This window comes from Plasmodium gaboni, chromosome 12, assembly GCF_001602025.1.
Source record: "Plasmodium gaboni strain SY75 chromosome 12, whole genome shotgun sequence".
Classification (NCBI taxonomy): Eukaryota; Apicomplexa; class Aconoidasida; order Haemosporida; family Plasmodiidae; genus Plasmodium; species Plasmodium gaboni.
In genome coordinates, this window is record NC_031492.1 from 968,432 (window position 1) to 990,730 (window position 22,299).

The 22,299-nt window shown below is 19.7% G+C and overlaps 7 protein-coding genes across 7 annotated transcripts; 4 read left to right on the forward strand and 3 right to left on the reverse strand.

Moving 5' to 3' along the window:
- Positions 1–16: 16 nt before the first annotated feature.
- PGSY75_1227700 (hypothetical protein) lies at positions 17–2,725 on the reverse strand (the record flags this gene model as incomplete). Its single annotated transcript, XM_018786852.1, has 3 exons — positions 17–787; positions 957–1,948; positions 2,176–2,725. 3 exons carry the CDS (start codon positions 2,723–2,725, stop codon positions 17–19), a joined length of 2,313 nt encoding a protein of 770 aa, XP_018640717.1.
- Positions 2,726–5,266: 2,541 nt separating this feature from the next.
- On the reverse strand, positions 5,267–8,659 carry PGSY75_1227800 (putative histone S-adenosyl methyltransferase; the record flags this gene model as incomplete). Its single annotated transcript, XM_018786853.1, has 1 exon — positions 5,267–8,659. The coding sequence occupies one exon, from the start codon at positions 8,657–8,659 to the stop codon at positions 5,267–5,269; it is 3,393 nt and encodes a 1,130-aa protein (XP_018640718.1).
- An 847-nt stretch (positions 8,660–9,506) lies between these two features.
- PGSY75_1227900 (putative RNA pseudouridylate synthase) lies at positions 9,507–11,027 on the forward strand (the record flags this gene model as incomplete). The annotated part of the gene is made up of 1 exon (XM_018786854.1): positions 9,507–11,027. The coding sequence occupies one exon, from the start codon at positions 9,507–9,509 to the stop codon at positions 11,025–11,027; it is 1,521 nt and encodes a 506-aa protein (XP_018640719.1).
- A 524-nt stretch (positions 11,028–11,551) lies between these two features.
- PGSY75_1228000 (hypothetical protein) lies at positions 11,552–11,995 on the forward strand (the record flags this gene model as incomplete). Its single annotated transcript, XM_018786855.1, has 1 exon — positions 11,552–11,995. One exon carries the CDS (start codon positions 11,552–11,554, stop codon positions 11,993–11,995), a length of 444 nt encoding a protein of 147 aa, XP_018640720.1.
- A 252-nt stretch (positions 11,996–12,247) lies between these two features.
- Positions 12,248–13,756, reverse strand: PGSY75_1228100 (leucine-rich repeat protein; the record flags this gene model as incomplete). Its single annotated transcript, XM_018786856.1, has 3 exons — positions 12,248–12,867; positions 12,932–13,382; positions 13,484–13,756. 3 exons carry the CDS (start codon positions 13,754–13,756, stop codon positions 12,248–12,250), a joined length of 1,344 nt encoding a protein of 447 aa, XP_018640721.1.
- A 528-nt stretch (positions 13,757–14,284) lies between these two features.
- Positions 14,285–16,726, forward strand: PGSY75_1228200 (hypothetical protein; the record flags this gene model as incomplete). The annotated part of the gene is made up of 1 exon (XM_018786857.1): positions 14,285–16,726. One exon carries the CDS (start codon positions 14,285–14,287, stop codon positions 16,724–16,726), a length of 2,442 nt encoding a protein of 813 aa, XP_018640722.1.
- A 1,805-nt stretch (positions 16,727–18,531) lies between these two features.
- On the forward strand, positions 18,532–21,830 carry PGSY75_1228300 (NIMA related kinase 1; the record flags this gene model as incomplete). The annotated part of the gene is made up of 2 exons (XM_018786858.1): positions 18,532–21,467; positions 21,629–21,830. The coding sequence occupies 2 exons, from the start codon at positions 18,532–18,534 to the stop codon at positions 21,828–21,830; spliced, it is 3,138 nt and encodes a 1,045-aa protein (XP_018640723.1).
- Between the last annotated feature and the right edge of the window lie 469 nt (positions 21,831–22,299).

The window sequence follows — 22,299 nt, forward strand, 5'->3', positions numbered from 1 at the left end:
TATTCATTTATTTATTTTATCTAACTGTTGTTTTTAATAAATAGTCTTGAAGTTTAATAGGACATGCGTCATCTTCTACATATAGGTCACCATTTATAAAACTGATGACAACCTTTTTGTCATTTAGTAAATATGTATTATCATCTAGTTTATTAATATTAATAGAAAGGTTATTTTTTTTAAAACAGTTTATATATTCACATAAGGCAAGATGAACTGGATCTTCATTATTATGTGACTGAGGGATTGTGTTTTTTATTTTAATGCTTCTCTTATCACTATCTGCTAAAGATCCTATGGTATTATTTTTATCATAAGATTTTTTCGAAGTATATACTGAATTTTCATGATCACCTATACTATTATTATGATAATATTTTAAATTATAATTATCTTCATTCATATCATCACTTAGATCTATTGAATATTCATGACTATTATGACTACAATTACTACTTGGTGATTTTCTTATTGATTTTGTTTCTTGTAATTTTTTTATTTCTTGATCTTTTCTATAACTTTTTGCTCTTAATTCTATGATTTTTTTTTCTAGTGAATTATTTTCTAAGGTAGACTTTTGTAGTAAGAAAGTAGTATTTAAAAGTTGTTCATTTCTATGAATATGTTTACTTAATAATTTTCTTAAATGGTCTTCATTTTTTTTTAAGATTTTTATTTCATTATTATTTTCGTATATCAACAATTTTGATTCGTAATCTAATAGTCTGTCTTGGAGCTTTTCGATTTCACACGACTTTTTAAGAATCTCATCATTCAAAAAGTTCATCTACACGGGTAAAAATAAAAATAAAAAAAAATAAAATAAAATAAAATAAAATAATATATATATATATATATATATATATATGAATTAATAATATATATATATATTTTTTTTTTATTTCCATATACATGCACATATATATGTATCAATATGTGTCCATTTTTTTTTTTACCTCATTTTTTATATTTTCATTGACAAGGACAACTTCGTTATAATGATTTGAAAGTTTAGCTAGTTCATCAACATGGTTTTTAATAATTTCATCTTTTTCTTTATATATTTCATTGATCACATTAGTATATCTTTCTTTTTGCTTTTTTAAATTAATCGCATATTCTTTTTTAACATTTTTTATTTTTTTTTTGACATTATCAATATCTATATTTCTTACTTCCATATCAAATTTTAATCTATTTATATCATGAACCATTTTATTATTTTCTTCATCTTTGGATAATAAATTTTGATGTAATTTTTTTAATTCATTATCTTTATTTTTTAATTCTTCTTCTAACTGTTTATAATTCATATGCATATTTTCTATTTCGATTTTTTGGCTATTCATTAAAGAATTATTTAAGCTTAAACGATTTATTAAATCCATATTATTTTGTTTATATTTAATTATATCTCGACTATTATTTAATTCTATACTTTCTATTATACTTCTTAATTCTGATATTTTTTCTTCTTTCTTATTTAATTCATTATATAATTCTTTTATTATTCTTTTCTGTTTCTCTATATTCAATTTTTTCTCTTTTATATCAATGTTATTCTCTATCAACCTCTGGTTTGTCCTATTCACATAATTCTCGGCACTATATATTTTATTATTTACATCCACCTCTAATTCATTTTGAAAATTTTTATATTCCCTTAAATGCATATAATTTGATTCAATTTCTTTTTTTAACTCAACTAATTTCTCATCCTTTGTCATATTCTCCTCATTTAAATAAAAAATCTCTTTTGACTTTTTCTTCAACTCCTCATTTAATGAAGCTATCTCTTCATTTTGTGATATCAATATACTTTTCATCTTGCTCATCATAAAATTATCCCCTTCGGTTCTCTCAGTATTGCTCTCGTTCTCTTCTATTATTTCTTCTAGCTTAAATATTTTCTTCTCATTCTCTTCATTTCTTAATTTAAAATCAACCTCTAAAAGGAAAAAAAAAAAAAAAATATATATAAATATATATATATATTTTATGAACAGTGCAGGTAAAAAAAAAGAAAAAGCATATATATATATATAAATATTTTATGAACAGTGCAGGTAAATAAAAAAAAAGAAGAAGAATATATATATTAATATTATTATATATATATATATATATATATAATATATATATTATATATATGTGTGTATAATCCAATCGTGTTACCCATTTTATATATTTCCTGGTCTTTTTGATTTATTTGAGCCTTGAGTAGGCCTATTAGTTTTAATAAATTTTGAATTTTTATTTTCATTTTGCTATCATCAGATTTGGCTTCATTGGTTTCGTCTTGAGCACTACTTTCTACTTCGTCCAAGTTGAAATTAGAAATATGATCTTTAACATGTTGAAAACTATTTTCGGATATATTATGAATACTGGTTTCATTTCTAGTGAAACATATATCTTTATTTGAATCATTACATTCTTTAACAATAGGAACAATAATATTTGTATTAGATTGATCATGTTTTTCTTCAAGTACATTATTAGTTATTACATCATGTCCTTTTTCTATTATGGTACTAGGACATTCTTCATTATAATTTAAATTTGAAATATTCTCATTCGTTTCTTTTTTCATGTCTACAATATTTTCTTCATCATTTATTTTATCATTTGTTGTGGAATTATCATTTTTTATATTTTCTACATCTTCTTCATATATATATTTTTTGCATATATTACTATCCTCGGATTTTGTGTCGGTAACCATTTTAATTATATATCAAAAAAAAAAAAAAAAAAAATTATAATATATCAATATATGCAACACAAATGTAAACATAAATATAAATAAATATATATATATATATATATATATATATATATATTAATATCAAATTACAAAAAAAAAAAAAAAAGAAAAAAATTGAAATGTATAGGTCAAAACAAATAAATTATATTATATAAATATATTTTTTTTTATGATGGGGGTTAAAAAAAGTGGTTGCTTATTTTATATTATTTTATATATATATTCAATTCATTGTATAATTTCTATATATATTATATTCGTATAAAAAAAAAAAAATATATATATATATATATAAATAAAATAAAGACAAATTAAAAAAGCATATGTATTAAATTGTTAACTAACAACAAATAAAAAAAAAAATAATAAAATAAGACGACATATAAAATATTAAGATATATATGTATTTTTTTTTTATTAAAATGTAAAAATAGAATTTTTCAACATCAAACAGAATTAAAAATAAATGTAAAAAGGAAAAAATTATTTAAATACAAAATTGTACTTTTCTATATTTAAAATATATATATATATATATATTTATTTATTTATTCACTTGTTGTACTATATATATAATAAATATATATTTATTAAATATACAAAATTTATACTTTTAAAATAAAACATAAAAAAAACAATTTTGTAGAAACTATATATAAAAAGCAAATGAAATATATAATAAAAAACTCTACATAAAATATACTACTGTTTTGTTTTAATATATATATATTTAATAATATAATATGAAGGTTTCATTTTTTAATCATATAATAATAATTATATATATATGTAATATTTTAAAGACCCTTAATTTTTTAAAAAATAAAACAAAAATTTTATATATTATTAAATTGTATATACATATAACATAAAAGAAAAATATGATGTATTTTATTTTATTATAATAAATATATAATGATATTTATATTAATACATCTAACATAATAATAATCAAATAAAATAAAAATTTGTTATTATTTTTATATTAAATATATATAATATAAATACATAATAATAATAATATTATATTATATATATATATATTTTTTTTTTTTTTTTTTATATGAATTTTCTATATTAACATCGTACATTTATTATAATCTATTTTTTTTATAGTATTGTAATAAATATATATTTTTTTTTTTTTGGTTTTTTATAAAATATAAAATATAATTATATATATTTTATAAATGTAATAAAAAAAATGTATAATAACAATTATCATAAGTATATACATATATATATTTATATATATATATATAAAATAAATAATATTTATCAATATATTATTTATATATATATATTGTTGTAAAAAATTATGGTAAATTTTTTCTTTTTTTTATATTATTTTTTTTAATTCTTACTTTTTTAAAAAAGAAGAAAAAATAATAAATAGAACTATTTGAATATTATATATAATTTATTATTTTAATCGAGACAGAAAAAAAAAAAAAAAAAAAAAAAAAAAAACCAAATATATTGTTACAAAATCTTAATTTTGTATACAAAATAATATTTATATTCTTTTAATTATTGAAAAAAAATAAAATAATGATAAATATAAAAAATATAATTTTGGTTACATACTATATAGAAAATATAACATAGTATTATTTTGTGTATTCAATATAAAAAGATATAACATTGCTGTTCGACTAAATAAAAAAAGTGATAAAAAATTGATTATTATAAAAAATGTAGAAAATTTTTATAATTGAAACAGAAAAAGTAAAAATTTAAAGGAATATATATATATATATATATATATATATAACGATGGTCTATTTTGATTGATACACAATAATAAATAAATTATGAATGGTTAAAAATATAATATTTATAACATGTTTTTTATAATTAAAATATGCATTTTGTTTTAAATACATACATACATATACACATATATATATATATATATATATTTTTATATATTTATGATTTTATTCATGCACCAGAATATATTTTTCACGTCAATATAATTTTTCAAAAAAAAAAAATATCATCATCATCATATATATATATATATATATATAAATTTATTTATTTTATTTATTTTTTATTTTTTTATATAATACCATATTAAAAATATCATACCACTTAATTTTTAATATTTTTATATATTATATAAAAATATGGTAATATTTTATGTTATTTAAAAAGATGAAGAAAGTTATGTACACATATATAATAATATGTGTGAATATTCTGCCATATAAAAAATAAAATAATAATATATATCATAATTATATTCTTTTAATATTTCAAAAAATTTATATATATATGTAATTTTTTTTTTTTATTCCTTCTTTGCACACGTTTAAAAATATATATATTATATATGTAGGATAAAACAATATTATTATGTAAACTTAAAAAATCAAAAATCAAACACATGTAGTATAATAGATACGACATATATAAACATATACAAATAGATACATATATATATATATATATATATATATATACATATACATATTATTATATTTTTTTTATGTGCTACGTATGAATGTTTCTCTTTTTAAAAAATTGGATAGTAAATAAAAAGGTTGAACTAAAAAATACAATTGTTGATACATTGAAAATTAAACGATTTTTAATAAAAAAGTCAAGGGACCATTTATTAAATTGATTCCATAAGATATTAACAATTTGATTTGTTTCGGTTTCCAATAAACGTTGAACATTTATAGATGATGTAGTACATTTTTTTTTATGAACTAAATAATTTTTCATATCTGATGCATGAAGTATATTTTCATTTATATAAGTATTTAAATTTGTTATTTCAGTACGTTTATACTTTTCTGGTTCAGGTATTTCTTTGTGCATTAAATATAAACAATGCTTTAAATTATATTCATGTATTAATATTGTCTTTCCTATTCTATCAATATTTAATAAATAATTTTTATATATTTCTTCTCGTTTCAATATTTTGGTCACATATGTTTCCTCTTTTGTATATCCCAACTTTTTATAATATTCCCTTGTACCGACACCTGCTATTATTGATACTTTTCTGTAATTGTAAAAATATGATATAATTTCTGCTACTAACACTAAACACTTTCCTAACCCCTTATGTTGAATAAAATTTAACTCGTCTTTAAAATCATCATGCTTTAATAAAGACCCATATACATGCAATTCTCTTATTAAAGCCGAATTTTCTAAACATTTAAACGGTCGATCATCACAATAGTTATTTTTCTTTCTTAATCGTAATCTTAAAAATCCTAATAAAGAATACTCATTATCATAATCTTCATATATGTTGTTATCTACCGGAATTTCTGTATCCAGCTTATTTTCTGAAATATTGCTATTGTGAACATTTTCTGGATTAGCACCTGACTGTTCAGAATTTTTATTATTTTGGCTAGCACCTGAATGTTCAGAATTTTTATTATTTTGGCTAGTTCCTGACTTTTCATGTTGTGTATGATGTATATGTTTGATTTCATTATTGTTTGTTTCATGTTCATTAAAGAAGGTTTCCATATTTTCCAAGAGGTTTGATGTTGAAGAAAGATGACCATTAGAATCAGAATAATAATAATTATCATTATTATTAATATTATCATTATTATTATTATTATTATTATTATTATTATTATCATTATTGTCGTTATTTTTATTTTTTATTTTTTTATTGTTATCTTTTTCCTTCATTTGTTCATAACAATTTTGATTAATGCTATCTTTTTTTGATGTTTTACTTTTTTTATTTTTTTTATTTTTTTTTCCATGATGGTTAACAACTTTTTTTTTTCCTTGGAAAGTAATAAAGTATTCGTCTCCTCCAAGTGTTGGATATTTATAAATTCTTAAAAATATGGAATCACTTTTTTTTTCGATTTCTTGATTTTTGACTTCTTTACACCTAATACATTGACAGAAAATATTTCTTATATTCATTTCGTGAGCTATAAGTTGTCTCATATTTGTTATATTATTTCCAGCAATGATGGAAGGGTTTGGAATATCTCTAATAACACGATTAAGTCTAATCCATGGGTGTATAGATTTTTTAACAAGTAGAATTACTGAAATTAAGAGATTTTTATTTGTTTCAAAATATGGTTTATATTCATTATTATTATACCATTTTTCAATTTTGGTAAATGGTGTGATTTCACATGGATAAATTTTCCATTGATCAGCTTGTAAATCTATTGAACTTAAGACATATTTAAACATATGAATATCTTTATATACATCAGAATATGGTAGATCAGGCATTAGATGAATATCAACTTTAAATCCATTCTCTTTTAATAAATAAATTGCTCTTATACAATCTTTTAAAGTACATTGTCTATTAACTTTTTTTAAAATAACATCATCTATATGTTGAATACCTAATTGAACTCTAGTACAACCATAATACCTTAATCTTAATAATTCATCTTTATTAATTTGATCAGGTCTTGTTTCTAAGGTTAATCCTATAATTCTGCAATTACTTTTTTCATTAATTTCTTGTTCTTCTTTTAGGGTTAATTTTTTTCTTCTATCTTTTAATACAGGATATATATTAGCAGCATAATATACATCTCTTATGAATTCTTCTTGGTAAGCGATATCATAACAACTCCACGTCCCACCTAATACTAGTACTTCAATTTTATCAGCTACATGTCCATTATTTACTAAGGTCGTAGTTCTATTAAAGAACTGGCAAATGACATCAAAATTATTTTGGTTAGCTCTTAATATGGCAGGTTCTGTAGATAAGTAAGAACGTGGTTGATTTGGTTCATTAGGACAATAATGACAATCATATTTGCAACTAAATTTATGAGGATGTGTAATAATGGTTACAACTAAAACACCACTATTAGATCTAACTCCTTTACGTTTATTAATTTGTAGGAAATGTACACTTTCTTTATCTAAATCTTTATAATTTTTCATTTCTTTCGTAATTATCATTTTATTAACATTTTCTAACACATATTTTACATCTTTCCCTTTTTTGTTTATTATAAATTCATCCTCTTCACTAAGGTTGTTTGTTTCATCTACATGACTACTGTCATGGTTATTGGTATTGTTCATATTATTTGTGTTATCACCATCATTTGTGTTAGCCACATCATTTGTGTTATCACCATCATTTGTGTTATCAACATCATTTGTGTTGCCCGTACTGATAATATGATCGATATCCTTTATGTCACCTACATGATCACTATTTTTTTGTAGTTGTATTATATTTTCCATATCCTTCTTATCATCATCTAATGATTGTAAATAATGATGTTGTAAAGCGACACTTATTTGATGCTTTGAAGGACTGATTTTATATTTTTTTCTTAGCTGTACACAAAGATCTTGATATTGTTGATCTGTTTTAATATTACTTCTATTGGACCATAATTCTTCTGCAAATTTTTTAAAACTTTCATTTTTTAAAATATCATCATAATAATTTTCATTATATTTATAAAAAAATTCATTCATAGTGGATGAATAACATTCATAATGCCTCAACTCATTTTTATTTTTAATTTTTTTTTTAAAATTTTCAAAATTCGTAGGTTCATAACAATATACTTTTGGATATATTTTATTATCTTCATATTCTAATGGATAATTTCTTTTTATTGCATCATTAATATAATAATAATTTTCTTCCTTGTTCTCTATTTTCTTTTTTTCTTCATATGAAGAATTTATGATGTTATCATCATCTTCACTAGATTCATCTAATATTTCGTTTATATAATTCTTTTCATTTAATTCTTCTGAATTCAAATCTGTTACAACTTGATCATTTAATATATTATCATCAAATCCTTTTTTTTTTATATCTTCCTCATTATTATCTATATTACTTTTTTTTTCATTTTTTTTATTACTTCTACCAATCTTAAATTTAATCATTTTGTTATACAATTATTTATATATATATATATATAATATATATATATATATATATCATATTCTTTTTTTTTAAAAAAAAAAATTCCTTCTTTAAAAGGATATAAAAGAATATAATTATATTATTTAAAATTATATTATATATATAATATATTATATATTTATTTATAAAATTAAAAAAATCTTATTAAAAATACATTAGTCATTTTGTATATTTATAAAAGATGTTCAGAAAATTTAAATGGTAACAAAAATATATTAAAATATAATATAAAATAAAAATATATATATTGTATAATAATTTTTATACATTATTTTATAAATATATAAAAATATTTATATATATAATTTATATATATATATAATAACATCATCATATATAGTATATGGTTTAATAGATAGATATAAATAGAAACGTAACAGTAACAGGGGATTGTAAACATGATACTATATAATATAATATATATATATATATATATATATATATATATAATATTGTAACCATGTTATATATAATACATATAATATGTTATTTTTTTATATTTATATTTTTCAATAAACAAATAATATAATATATATATATATATATACATTTTTTTTTTTTTTTTTTTTTTTATTTTATTTATAAAAATAGAACATTTATCAAAATATATTTATATAATATAATCATATTATTATTTTTAATAATAAAAAAAAAAAAAAAAAAAAAAAAAAGAATTAAAATAATATTATTATAAACCATTTAATAAAAAATTACACTATGTTATTATTATTTATTTTTATTTTATTTTATTTTATTTTTTTGTTTAAATAATAAAATTTAGACTTCATTATACACTATATAAGTCTTATGTTTTTATTAACACATAATATACAGTTGAGAATTAGAAAATACAACAACAGTTTAATTATTTTTGAAAAAATATATAGATACATATGTGATGACATAAAAAAAGAAATTATAGAACATAGCTATAGTAAAGAAAAGTGTGATAATTTAAATTTATCAGAAGAATGTAAAAAACATATAGACTTTAAACAAAAATTATTCTATGATTATGTATCAAAAGAGAATCATATATCCACATTCTTAAAAAAAAAAGAAGAAAATAATTTATTATCATATATGTCTCATGTGAGGGATAACCATGGAAGTAAATTAAAAATTAAAATAAATAAAAAGAAAGAAAAAGAAGATGAAAAGTTAGATGACGAAAAAAAAAAAAAAAAAAAAAAAAAAAATGAAGACGAAGAAGAAGAAGAATATGATGATGATGATGAAATTCTTTTGAATAATAAAAATGTTCAGGTTCAATATATGGGTGAATATAAAAAATGGATTAAAAAAAAAAAGAATAATTATCCTAATCAAGAAGATAATAAAAATGAAGATATTAATCAATATAATAATCAAGATACAAATATAAGTACACACAACAATAACAATTTTATAAGTGAAGAAAAAAAATATAATAAAAGTGATGATCTATGTAATATTCTACAAACGAACAATAATATAATGTTCGATATTGATAATGATCTAAAAAACATATATATAGATAATAGTAAATATTTTAAATTAGATATAGAAAGAAATACAAAGAAAGAAAAAATGAAATTAAATCAATATTGTTCATATAATGGAATATGCAGTTCTCGTTTTGTTAATAATAATGTTCAGAATGGGTTATTCAAAGTGAATGATAAAATAGTTTATGAAAATGTTGAGATTTGTTCAGGTGTAGATAAAATTGAATTAACAAATAGAGGAAAGGATTTATTAAAAAATAAAATAACGATTATTTTAAATAAACCCAAACATTATTTATCTATCTCTAATGATAATAAATCTTATAAAAAATTACTAGTTCGAAATTTAATAAGAAATGAAAATAAATATATTCAAGAAGAACATAAATGTATGAGTTATTTTATATATAAAAATGTGGATATTGAAAAAGTTCCCAATTTATATGTATGTGGTCGTCTAGATGCTAATTCTAGTGGATTATTAATCTTTACACAAAATACATTATCTAATAATTATTTATTATATAGATATAAATATAATATTGAAAAAGAATATGTTATTAAAACATATAATATAATAACACAAGAAAATATGAAATTATTAAAAGAACATTTTTATGTTGATGGAAAATTAATTTATAAATGTCATATTCAATATGTAGATAATTTTACATTGATTTTTAAAATTTATCAAGGTTTTCATAAAATTATAAGAAAAATGTGTATGTTCTCAAATATTAAAATTAAATCTTTACATAGAATTAGAATTGGAAATATACACTTGAATGATCTTCCCACAGGAAAGTGGAGATTTCTAATGCCCAACGAATATTTTTTTTAACGTTCTTAATATGGATAAAAATGTTATATGCCTATATTTTTATATAAACATTATATATATATATATATATTATTAGTATTTACATATATGTGTTTATATATATAAACATAATTTTATGTACACGTTACTTATTCGCTTTTTTTTTAATGTTAACATAAACTTATACATACCTATTTTTTTTTTTTTTTTAAATATTTGTTATAAGTAAAATATATTTTTACCTGTATGGTCATAAATATTTTTTTTTTTTTAATGAATTATAATAAAATATGTATATTTTTACCTGAATGTTAATAAATAAAATATACACATATATATAATATATATTTTGGCTAGTTTTAACTTGTAGCCTTATAGTTTTTTTTTTTTTTTTTTAAATAGCTACAATATTGATACAATGTAAAGTATAAAAAAATAAAATTCCCAAATTATATAAAAGAAAATAAGAAATATATAATATATATATATATATATATATATTTATTTATTTATTTATTATATATTCTATGCGAATATACCTAAAAATGTTTAACATTTTTGTAAGAAATTTTTCCAAAAAGGCTGGCTGGTCATGGATAAAAAACAGAAGAGGAAGGAAAAAGATTCTTTCGATAAGCTATCCTCCAAAAGATAGAAGTAATATTATAAAGTTATCTGATGATAGTGATAAATTAATATTTATATGTAATGGAAAATTAAGAAATAATTTTTTGAGTACTGTAAAAAACATGAAAGAAACAAAATGTATCATAAAAAATAATAATATTACAACACCTTGCTTAGTTATATCCAAAGCCAAATGTCATACATTATTGGAACTATTTACATATGATGAAATATTACACTTAGAAAAGCTATCACCACATATATTAAAGTTATTTGAAGAAGCTGAAAAACGATTAGAAGAAAACAAAGAAAATTGTATATTGAGAAAACATGAAGCTCTTAAATTTAGATTGATAAAATAAGACGTTCTCACATATACTAAAATATTGTGGAATATGTTAATATGAATATATACTATATTTTTTTTTTTTTTTTTTTTTTGTGTAATATTATTTTTTAAATTATTTTATTATATATGGTTATTATGTTAATATGATAAATGTAATAAATAAATAAATATATATATATATATATATTATTTGCATTGCAAAAATATAATGTAACATAATATATATATATTTATTTATATATTTATTTATATATTTGTTTATTTTTTATGTGTTTCTCTTAGAAATTTTTTCCAGAGTTGGGATTTGATTAAGGTAGTTTGAAAAATATTTGATTTGCTTTTCTTCCAAAAAGAAGGGAATATTTTTTTTGTGTGGAAGAGACAAATTGGACTTAAAATTTTTTTTTTTTTTGTTCATGTTTTTGTTTTTTACCATATAAGTATATTGGTCATTAAAAAAAGAAGAGGAAGTGGATGACGATGAAGATAACGATGAAGATGACGATTGAGATTTCGAGGAACAATCAGGTGTACACATTGTAGATGATAATAAAAATGATTGTTGTAAGTTAGTAGGATTATCATAACTATATACATTTTCATCTTTGGAGTATTCCTTTGTAACAATTTTATTTTTTTGATAACTTTGTTTTCTCATTTTAATAAATAATTCTCCTGTGTATTTTTTTCTGGATATTTTACTCAAGTCAGTTAGAATAGGATCATTTAATTTTATTTGGAAAAGTTTGTCTTTAATTATACATCTTACATAACATATATTTAGATCTATTTGAATTAAAGAATTGCACAGATATTTTGGTAAATATAATTTAAGAAAGGAATATTTTTTATTGGAATATTCGTCAAACATGAATTTGTAATGTCCTAAAAAGTGAATAAATATATATAATATATATATATATATATATATTTTTTTTTTTTTTTTTACCTTCATTGCATTGTCGTATTTCCCCTTCTTCATTATAAATAGATAATTCTTTTTTTTCCTTTTTTTTTTTTTTTTCATTATTTTCATTTTTACATTTGTTTGCTTCCATTTCCTCTTTTTCTATTTCTTCATAAATTTGTTTCCTATTATTAATGGAATAAAAATTATTTTTTTCATTTCCTTTGGATTTGTTAATTTGTATTTCTTGTTTTAGTGATACTAACACTTGTTCAAAACATTGTTTAGATTTAATTCGATCAGATATTAATATATCGCAACCATCTAAAACTTGTAATTGTTCAATATGAAAGATGATATAATATTTTAGGTATATCCAATTTGAGCATGGGTTGCCCATTATATAGAATTCTTTTAAGTTTTCGTTTTTTTGTAAGTTTTTTATGGATTCTTCGATTGTATCAAGGTCGATAAAATTTAGTGTTAAATCGAGCTAAAATGTGACAAGGCAACAACATATAAATAAATAAATAAATAAATAAATAAATAAATAAATATAAATATATATATATATATATATATATTAAAATGTACCTTTTTCAATGATTCACATTTTTCCAAATTTTCAATGACAGTAATATTATTAATGGCTAGATTTAAATATTCTAACTTCTTGAGTTGATTTAAGTTTTCAATTTTTTCAATTAAATTATTTTGTAACAATAGTATTTTTAAATTTTTACAATGTATATTAATAAATTCGATTTTTTTTATTTGCAATTGATGAAGAGATATTTCTTCTAAATCCTCCATTAGACCTTCATTGTGTTCGCTTTTTTTTTTAATCAGTTCTAAGTCTATCTTCATTTTATATACACACAAAAAAAAAGGGAAATATTACATGCATCTATAAAGAAGTATATGTTTTTGATCTTTGTAATAAAAAAAATATATATATATATATATAATATATTTAGTGTTTTCTTTTAAAATTAGAAAATAATTTGATTATATACATATATATTTTTTTATATAAATACGTTTTAATATAAATGTCTTCATATTATATTAATAACACATTCTTATTATCATATATAAGGGGCTTATAGAACGTATATTGTGCATTATATGTATATATATATATATATATATATATATATATTTTTTAATTTATTATATTATGATTATAAAATCAAATTTATTCTTTTTTTTTTATTTTTTTTTTTTCCTATCAATTTATTATTTTTTTTATTTTTTTTTATTTTTTTTTTTTTTTTTTTTTTTTTTTTTTTTTTTTTTTTTTTTTTTTTTTTTTTTTTTTTTTTTTTTTTTTTTTTTTTTTTTTTTTTTTTTTTTTTTTTTTTTTTTTTTTTTTTTTGTTTTGTTGCCTTATAAATGATAAGACTCATTGAAAAAAAATTGAGGGGGAAATCCTTTTTGAAAAGAGGGGTACAAACATATATATGTAAAGATAAAGAAAAGATTAGTAATAATTATGAGGAATTACAATTTTTAGATAATAATATAAAACACAATTTATATAAATTAAAATGTATAGAACAGAAGAAAATAAAAAGTGATCGTATAGTTTATAAAAAAATATTAAAAGATTTATTAAAAGAAAAACACAATCTGGATTCCAATGAATTAGTAGAATTTTTATATATTCTTATATATAATGATTTATATTATTTAGATATCTCATGTAATTTTTTTTCCTATTTTTATAATAACTATATATTTTCCAAAAAATATTTTAACAATGTAAATGTAAATGATATAATTCATGTCATCTATTCATTTTATTTGTTTGAAAACTATCATTTTTTTATTTCAAAAAATAATTTTTTTAACTTGGACAAAACATCTGACATATTAGATAATGAAGAAAATAAAAAAGGGGGTCATATATTAACTCAAATGAAATTAAAAAAATTGGAAGGGCAATTTAATAATAAAAGGAACAACAATAATAATAATAGTAATAGTAATAATAATATATATTCTGATGATGATAATTATTATGATGATGATGATAATTATTATTATGATGATGATAATTGTTTTGATAATGTTCTAAATAATACACTCATTTATGAAAAGAATGAAGGAAATAATTATTCTTTTATAAATAAAAAAAAATATACACACTATTATAATAATAATACACACAGTAGTTTTCATATTTATAATTATTATTCTTCTTTTATTCATCATAATATAGATTACATAAATAAAAACCATTTAATAAAAATATTATTAGTCCTATCACAATGTATCAATAATGAAAATATAAGTTATCAACTGAATAAAAAAAAATATGAAAATAATCAAAGTATAGAAAAAGATATAAAAAGCAATATAAAGAATCCATTTGAACATATTCAAAAAAATATATTTACCTTAATAGAAAAATTTATTGAAAAAATTGACTTAAAAAAAGACATAAAAAAATCATATACACCTGAAAGGATTAATGAAAAAGAATGGGGGAAAAAAAAAGAAAGATATATTAATTTGATTGATGGCTCTTTTAAAAATTATATATATATAGATAATCATATGAATAATAATAAATTAGTTTGTCTCTTTTTTTATGTTTTATCAAATATATTTTATCCAATTTTGCCTAGTACATTTTTTTTTTCATCATCATATAAAGAAAATGTAACTGAATCGCAAAATTTTACATCCATAACAAATAATAATAATAATAATATGATGCCATGTCATATTGATAATATAAATATTTTATTATCTTATTCAAATAACAAATGTGATGATATAAATATGTCATGTACACAAAATGAAAATACAAATGATAATATTTTAATTAAACACAATGAACACCTTGATATTATTCAAATGTTTAAAAATCATTATAATAACATAGAAGAAATGTCTAATGAATATTATAAAAATACTGATAAAACAAAATCAAGTATAGAAAATTTTATTATATACAAAAATAATATACTTAAAAGTATTAAAAAATATGTATTTCTAGATGCTATATATAATTTAGACGTACACTACAAATTAATGTTTTTCAAATCTATATATACCTTAAATTTTTATAATTTACCCTTCTTAAAACATATATATGCCATCCAATCCTATATGCAGTATAATAATCTTGATAATCTAGACTTTTATGATAATCTCCATTTTTTTAATACTCCAAGTGTTCATATAGAGATTAATCAAAATGATGAAAAAGGAGAATGCCCTAAACTGGGAAGGGTTAAAAAAAAAAATGATAATATTAGAATAAAAAAAGAAAATAAGACTTGTAATAATACAGATGAACATTATAAAGATACCATAAATGATAATGTGAAAAATTATTATGAAAAAAAATTAAAAAATAAATTAATTCAACTTTCTAAAGAAGGAGATCTTTTCAATAATGCTTATATAAAATTACTCAATAATATTGAGAATAGTATAAAAAATAATACCATAGAACAAAATATAAATACTCTTCAATATATGTATTTAATTAGATTTGTAGATAACCATTTTATAATTTTATTAATCTCCAAATTATGTAATACTTCTGATAAATTAAAAAATGAACATAAAAAAAAAATGAATGATATAATGATGTCATTATGTATATATTTGTCTTCTCATATGGATTCAAATATCATCTGGTTCAATAACAAAGAAAATAATTTACCTATTAACGTTTTTAATCATATATATTCTAATAACAATATATATTTAAGGCATTTAAAAAAGTTGAATGATTTTATCCTCCTTCTATATAAGAAACAAATTTTCAAAAGAAAAAGAAAAGAGTTGCTATCATGGACAAACTATAAATGCATATAGGATGTTCATACATACATATATATATATATATATATATATATATATATATATGTACATAATTTTTTATGTATATATTGTTTTGTTTTTAAATTTTTTTTCTTAGTGTGTGTAGATTTTTTATTATATGTATAAACACTATTTGAATTTTAACACTTTATTTTTTAATATAACTTTGTGTTAATTTTTGATATAAACAAAAGATTAACATTCACCGAAAAATTATTATTACTTCATATATATATATATATATATATTTTATCATGCTTTTTTCGAATCATTATTATTCAAAACTCGAAACAATTGAGAATGAAGGATCAGTGTTTGTTACAGCTAATATATATATTTTTTTTTTTTTTTTACCTTAACATTTTTATCATTTTACCTTAACATTTTATTATTTTGCCTTAACATTTTTATCATTTTACCTTAACATACATACATTTTTTTTTTAATTGCACAAAAGTGTGCATCAAAATTAGACATTTCATAAAAAAAAAAAAAATAAAATAATAATAATATAATAAAAACTATTAATACATAAAATATATTATATATATATATATATATTTGTATAATAAAATATGCTTTCTTAATAATATTTCAATAAGCAAACTATTAAAATGAGAAAATGAATAAATATAATATATATATATATTATCTTTTTTAAATTAAGAAAAAAAAGAAAAAAATTGTAAATTATAATAAAATTATAAATGACGAGATTTTTAAAATAATCTATAAGATATAAAAACATACACATATATATATATATATATATATATATATATATATATATATTTATTTATTTTTTAATTGAAGTTATAATTAATAATCTTACTTGTGAGAGAATGAGCAAATTTTCATTTAATTCATAGTAAAATGGTTTTTTTTTTTTTTTTTTTTTTTAAATGTAATTAAAAAGAAAGAATACATAAATATATATTATATGTATATAAACACGCATTAGAATATATATAAAACACATATAATATATATATATATTATATACACCTTATAAAGTATATAATATTAATGTAATTATATATTATATATATATATATAATATTCTGAAATTATAAAGAATAAGGAGAAAACAAAAAAAAATAAAATAAAATGAAATAAAAAAAATGCCGTAAAAGGATATTATATTATAAATATTATTATATTATTTAAGCTTAGATATATTCTTTAAGCTTTTCTTTAATAAATGTTCCTCATTTTTTTTATGTGGAATATAAAACATATAAAAAGAAATATAATATATTAAAACTATGTCCACGTGACAATAAAGAATATGGCAAAAAAATAAATATATAAATAAATAAATAAAACAGTATATAAACGATTTTATATTATTCGTATATGTGGAAAATAAAATAAATTATTTCATATTTTTAGAAAATACCATTTCATGGTAGCATTTGTTTTATTTTTATCTGTGTTTACATATATATTGAATATATATATATATATATATACATACACTTATATATCCTTAAGCACATATATACCTTATTGATGTTTTATTTAATATCTCTTACATTAATGTATAGTTAATTTAATATAATTGTCTTTTTAAAAAAAATTGAAGTATATATTTGTCTTACATATATATATTATATATATGTTTATTTCATTCAATTTATTCAATATATATGCTTATAATGGCATATAAACAATCTAATATTTTGCAGAATATATAAGCACATATTTGTATATATATATATATATATATATATATATATAATTAATAAAATAGTAATAAAAAAAAAAAAAAAAAAAAGGTAAAAGAAAAATTTGTTAAAATGCCAAGTAAATATGATGATGGAGAAAGTCGTTTAAACGAATATGAAGTAATAAAAAAAATTGGGAATGGTAGATTTGGAGAAGTATTTTTAGTAAAGCATAAACGAACTCAAGAGTTTTTTTGTTGGAAAGCTATATCATATAGAGGTTTAAAAGAAAGAGAGAAATCTCAATTAGTTATAGAAGTAAATGTAATGAGAGAATTAAAACATAAAAATATTGTTCGATATATAGATAGGTTTTTAAATAAAGCTAATCAGAAATTATATATTTTAATGGAATTTTGTGATGCAGGTGATTTATCTCGAAATATTCAAAAATGTTATAAAATGTTTGGTAAAATAGAAGAGCATGCAATTGTAGATATAACTAGACAATTATTACATGCTTTAGCTTATTGCCATAATTTAAAAGATGGACCTAATGGTGAAAGAGTATTACATCGTGATTTAAAACCACAAAATATATTTTTATCTACAGGTATAAGACATATAGGTAAGATAAGCTCACAAGCTAATAATTTAAATAGTAGACCTATAGCAAAAATTGGAGATTTTGGGTTAAGTAAAAATATAGGTATAGAAAGTATGGCTCATTCTTGTGTGGGCACACCATACTATTGGTCTCCTGAATTATTATTACATGAAACAAAAAGTTATGATGATAAAAGTGACATGTGGGCTCTTGGATGTATAATATATGAATTATGTTCAGGAAAAACTCCTTTTCATAAAGCAAATAATTTTGCCCAATTAATTTCAGAATTAAAACGAGGGCCTGAATTACCAATAAAAGGGAAATCAAAAGAATTAAATTTACTTATTAAGAATTTATTAAATTTATCAGCTAAAGAGAGACCTAGTGCCTTACAATGTTTGGGATATCAGATTATTAAAAATGTCTCCTCACCTATTTTATCTAAAAAAGAACATGGTACAGAATTGACTAATATAGATTCGTGTACTTCAAATATGGATAACAAACATAATTATGCTCATCCGAATGATGTATTAATAAATAAAAGAAATAACGAAAGGGAAAGGAGTTCAAGTTGTTTAAGCAGACAAAGTGTGATTACTGCTATATCTAAAGATAACGTCAAATATCACCCTCCTGATGGTACAAATAATTCTCATTTAATTAACAATGGAAAATATACAAATAATAGTAGAGTGGGAGGAGCACACGTGGATGGTCCAACAAAAATGTATCATATAGAAACAGATCGTTTCAATGAAAAGGAAAAGATGAAGAGAGAAATATACGAAAGAGAGAGAAGTCAGAGAAAGGCTTTAGAAATGAAGTTAATGGAAAAGAAGCGATTGGAGAGGGAAAAGAAAGACCGATTGGAGAGAGAAAAGAAGGGGAAAATGGAAAGGATAGAAAGAGAACGCATGCAAAGATTAGAGAGGGAAAGATTAGAAAGATTAGAAAAGGAAAGGTTGGAAAGATTAGAAAAGGAAAGGTTAGAAAGATTAGAAAAGGAAAGGTTGGACAGGTTAGAAAAGGAAAGATTGGACAGGTTAGAAAAAGAAAGGTTGGATAGATTAGAAAAAGAAAGATTGGACAGGTTAGAAAAGGAAAGGTTGGATAGATTAGAAAAGGAAAGATTGGATAGATTAGAAAAAGAAAGGTTGGATAGATTAGAAAAAGAAAGGTTGGATAGGTTCGAAAAAGAAAGATTAGATAGGTTTGAAAAAGAAAGATTAGATAGATTAGGCAAAGAAAGATTAGACAGAATGGATAGACTTGAAAGGGATAAATTACCAAGATATGAAAGAGATCAATATTATCATAATGATAATTGCACAACTCCAACAACTAGTTGTAGCGCTTCGAATAATAATAATAATAATAATAATAATAGTAATAAAAGAGATTCATTTGAAAATGAGAGGAGTTCATCAAAAAATCAAGGAAATTATAAATCATTTTCAAGAATGAAAGAAACATATGATCCTGTGAATAATATGAAAAGTTATATGTATGGAAATAGAAAAGGAAATTATCCTTATGATGAACATAATATGGATAAGGATGAAATAAATAGCTTACTAAAAAAGAAATCTATAAATACAATTTCTAATAAGAACCCGCAAAGTTATAGTAACAGCAGTACACATATAAATAATAATTATAGTGGAATGAATTGTCATGGTGCTTACAACAACCATAATACGTTAAGTCAATATAGTAATACTTCAATAGAAAATGGGAAATATAAATATGAAAATAAGTACCAAGGGAACATAAGAAATAATTCTAAAGATGTGTATAATGAAAATATGGATTCTGCTTATAGAAGTCCTAAGTATGAAAAGGGTTATGATGATAACAAGAGTGTGAATAATAAGAAGATGAACAGTAACAATATGGGAAATATGAACAACAATAGTAATAATAATAATAATAATAATAATAATAATAATAATAGTAATAATAGTAATAGTAATAATAATAGTAATTATGTGAATAATAATCACCATACAAATAACAATAATAGTTGCACGAGCAATAGAATATCTAACATGTACTTTAATGATAGCTCCAGACGAAGTGTGAGTGCTATGCCTAACGTAAACAATTTGAGCAGAAGGAAACCGAGTGTGTATTTATGTGATGACAATATTTACAATCCAAATAATGTGGAGGAAAGTCGAAATTTTAAAAATCTAGAAAAGGATAGAGAATATTTATTGGAAAAAAGAAAAATGCTACTTGAAAAGGAAAAGGGCATATATGACAGGATGAAGCACACGAGCAATAATAATAATAATATGAATAATATGAGTAATATGAATAATATGAGTAATATGAGTAATATGAATAACATGAGTAATATGAATAATATGAATAATATGAAAAATAATTATTCCAATCAAAATAATATTAGTAATAATAATTATACCTATTTGACGATGCAAAAATATGAGAGGTATGAGGATAGTACATATTTTTACCACTACAATTCATTTATATAATATAATATAATATAATATAATATATTTATGTGAATGTTTTATTTTTTTTCATTTATTTATTTATTTATTTTTTTTTTTTTGATAGAGGAGATAATGGAAAGGCGATGGACAAGAGTAGCGAATATAACAGACGCAATAGAAGCATGTCCGCATGTATAAATGATGATGAAAACAAAAATGCGTATAACGTGAAAAATGAAAAAATCGTTGAAGAAAAGGGATATGCCTTAAGAAGTCGAAATGTGTATACTTTAAAAAATTTGGTACATAAAAAGGATGCAGATATATATGACAGGGGTTTATATACCTGCAGATGAAAAGAAAATAATGATACAATGTGATATGTGACAGATAAAAAAAAAAAAAAAAAAGAATTTGGGAATGAAATAAGGATGTGTAGACATTTGATTTTATTATTAATTTTATGAATTCTGTGGTATCCTTTCTTTTTTTTTAAGGTCTCTTTTCTTGCATGATGGAATAAGCATACTCGTAAATTTTTAACCCCCCTTAAATATATACATATATATTATATATATATATATATATATATATATATATATATATATACATATATATATTTTTTTTTTTTTTTTTTTTTTTTTTTTGTATTAAAATGTATAATGAATATCCATTTAATTAATATAATATTTCTTTTTCTATTCTTGGGTGTACATATTATAAATTTATATGAAGGGAAAAATATAAGTGATGGTCATAAAATATGGAATAATCATTATTCATATGATATTATAAATAAACAGAATAAATATAAATATATTTATC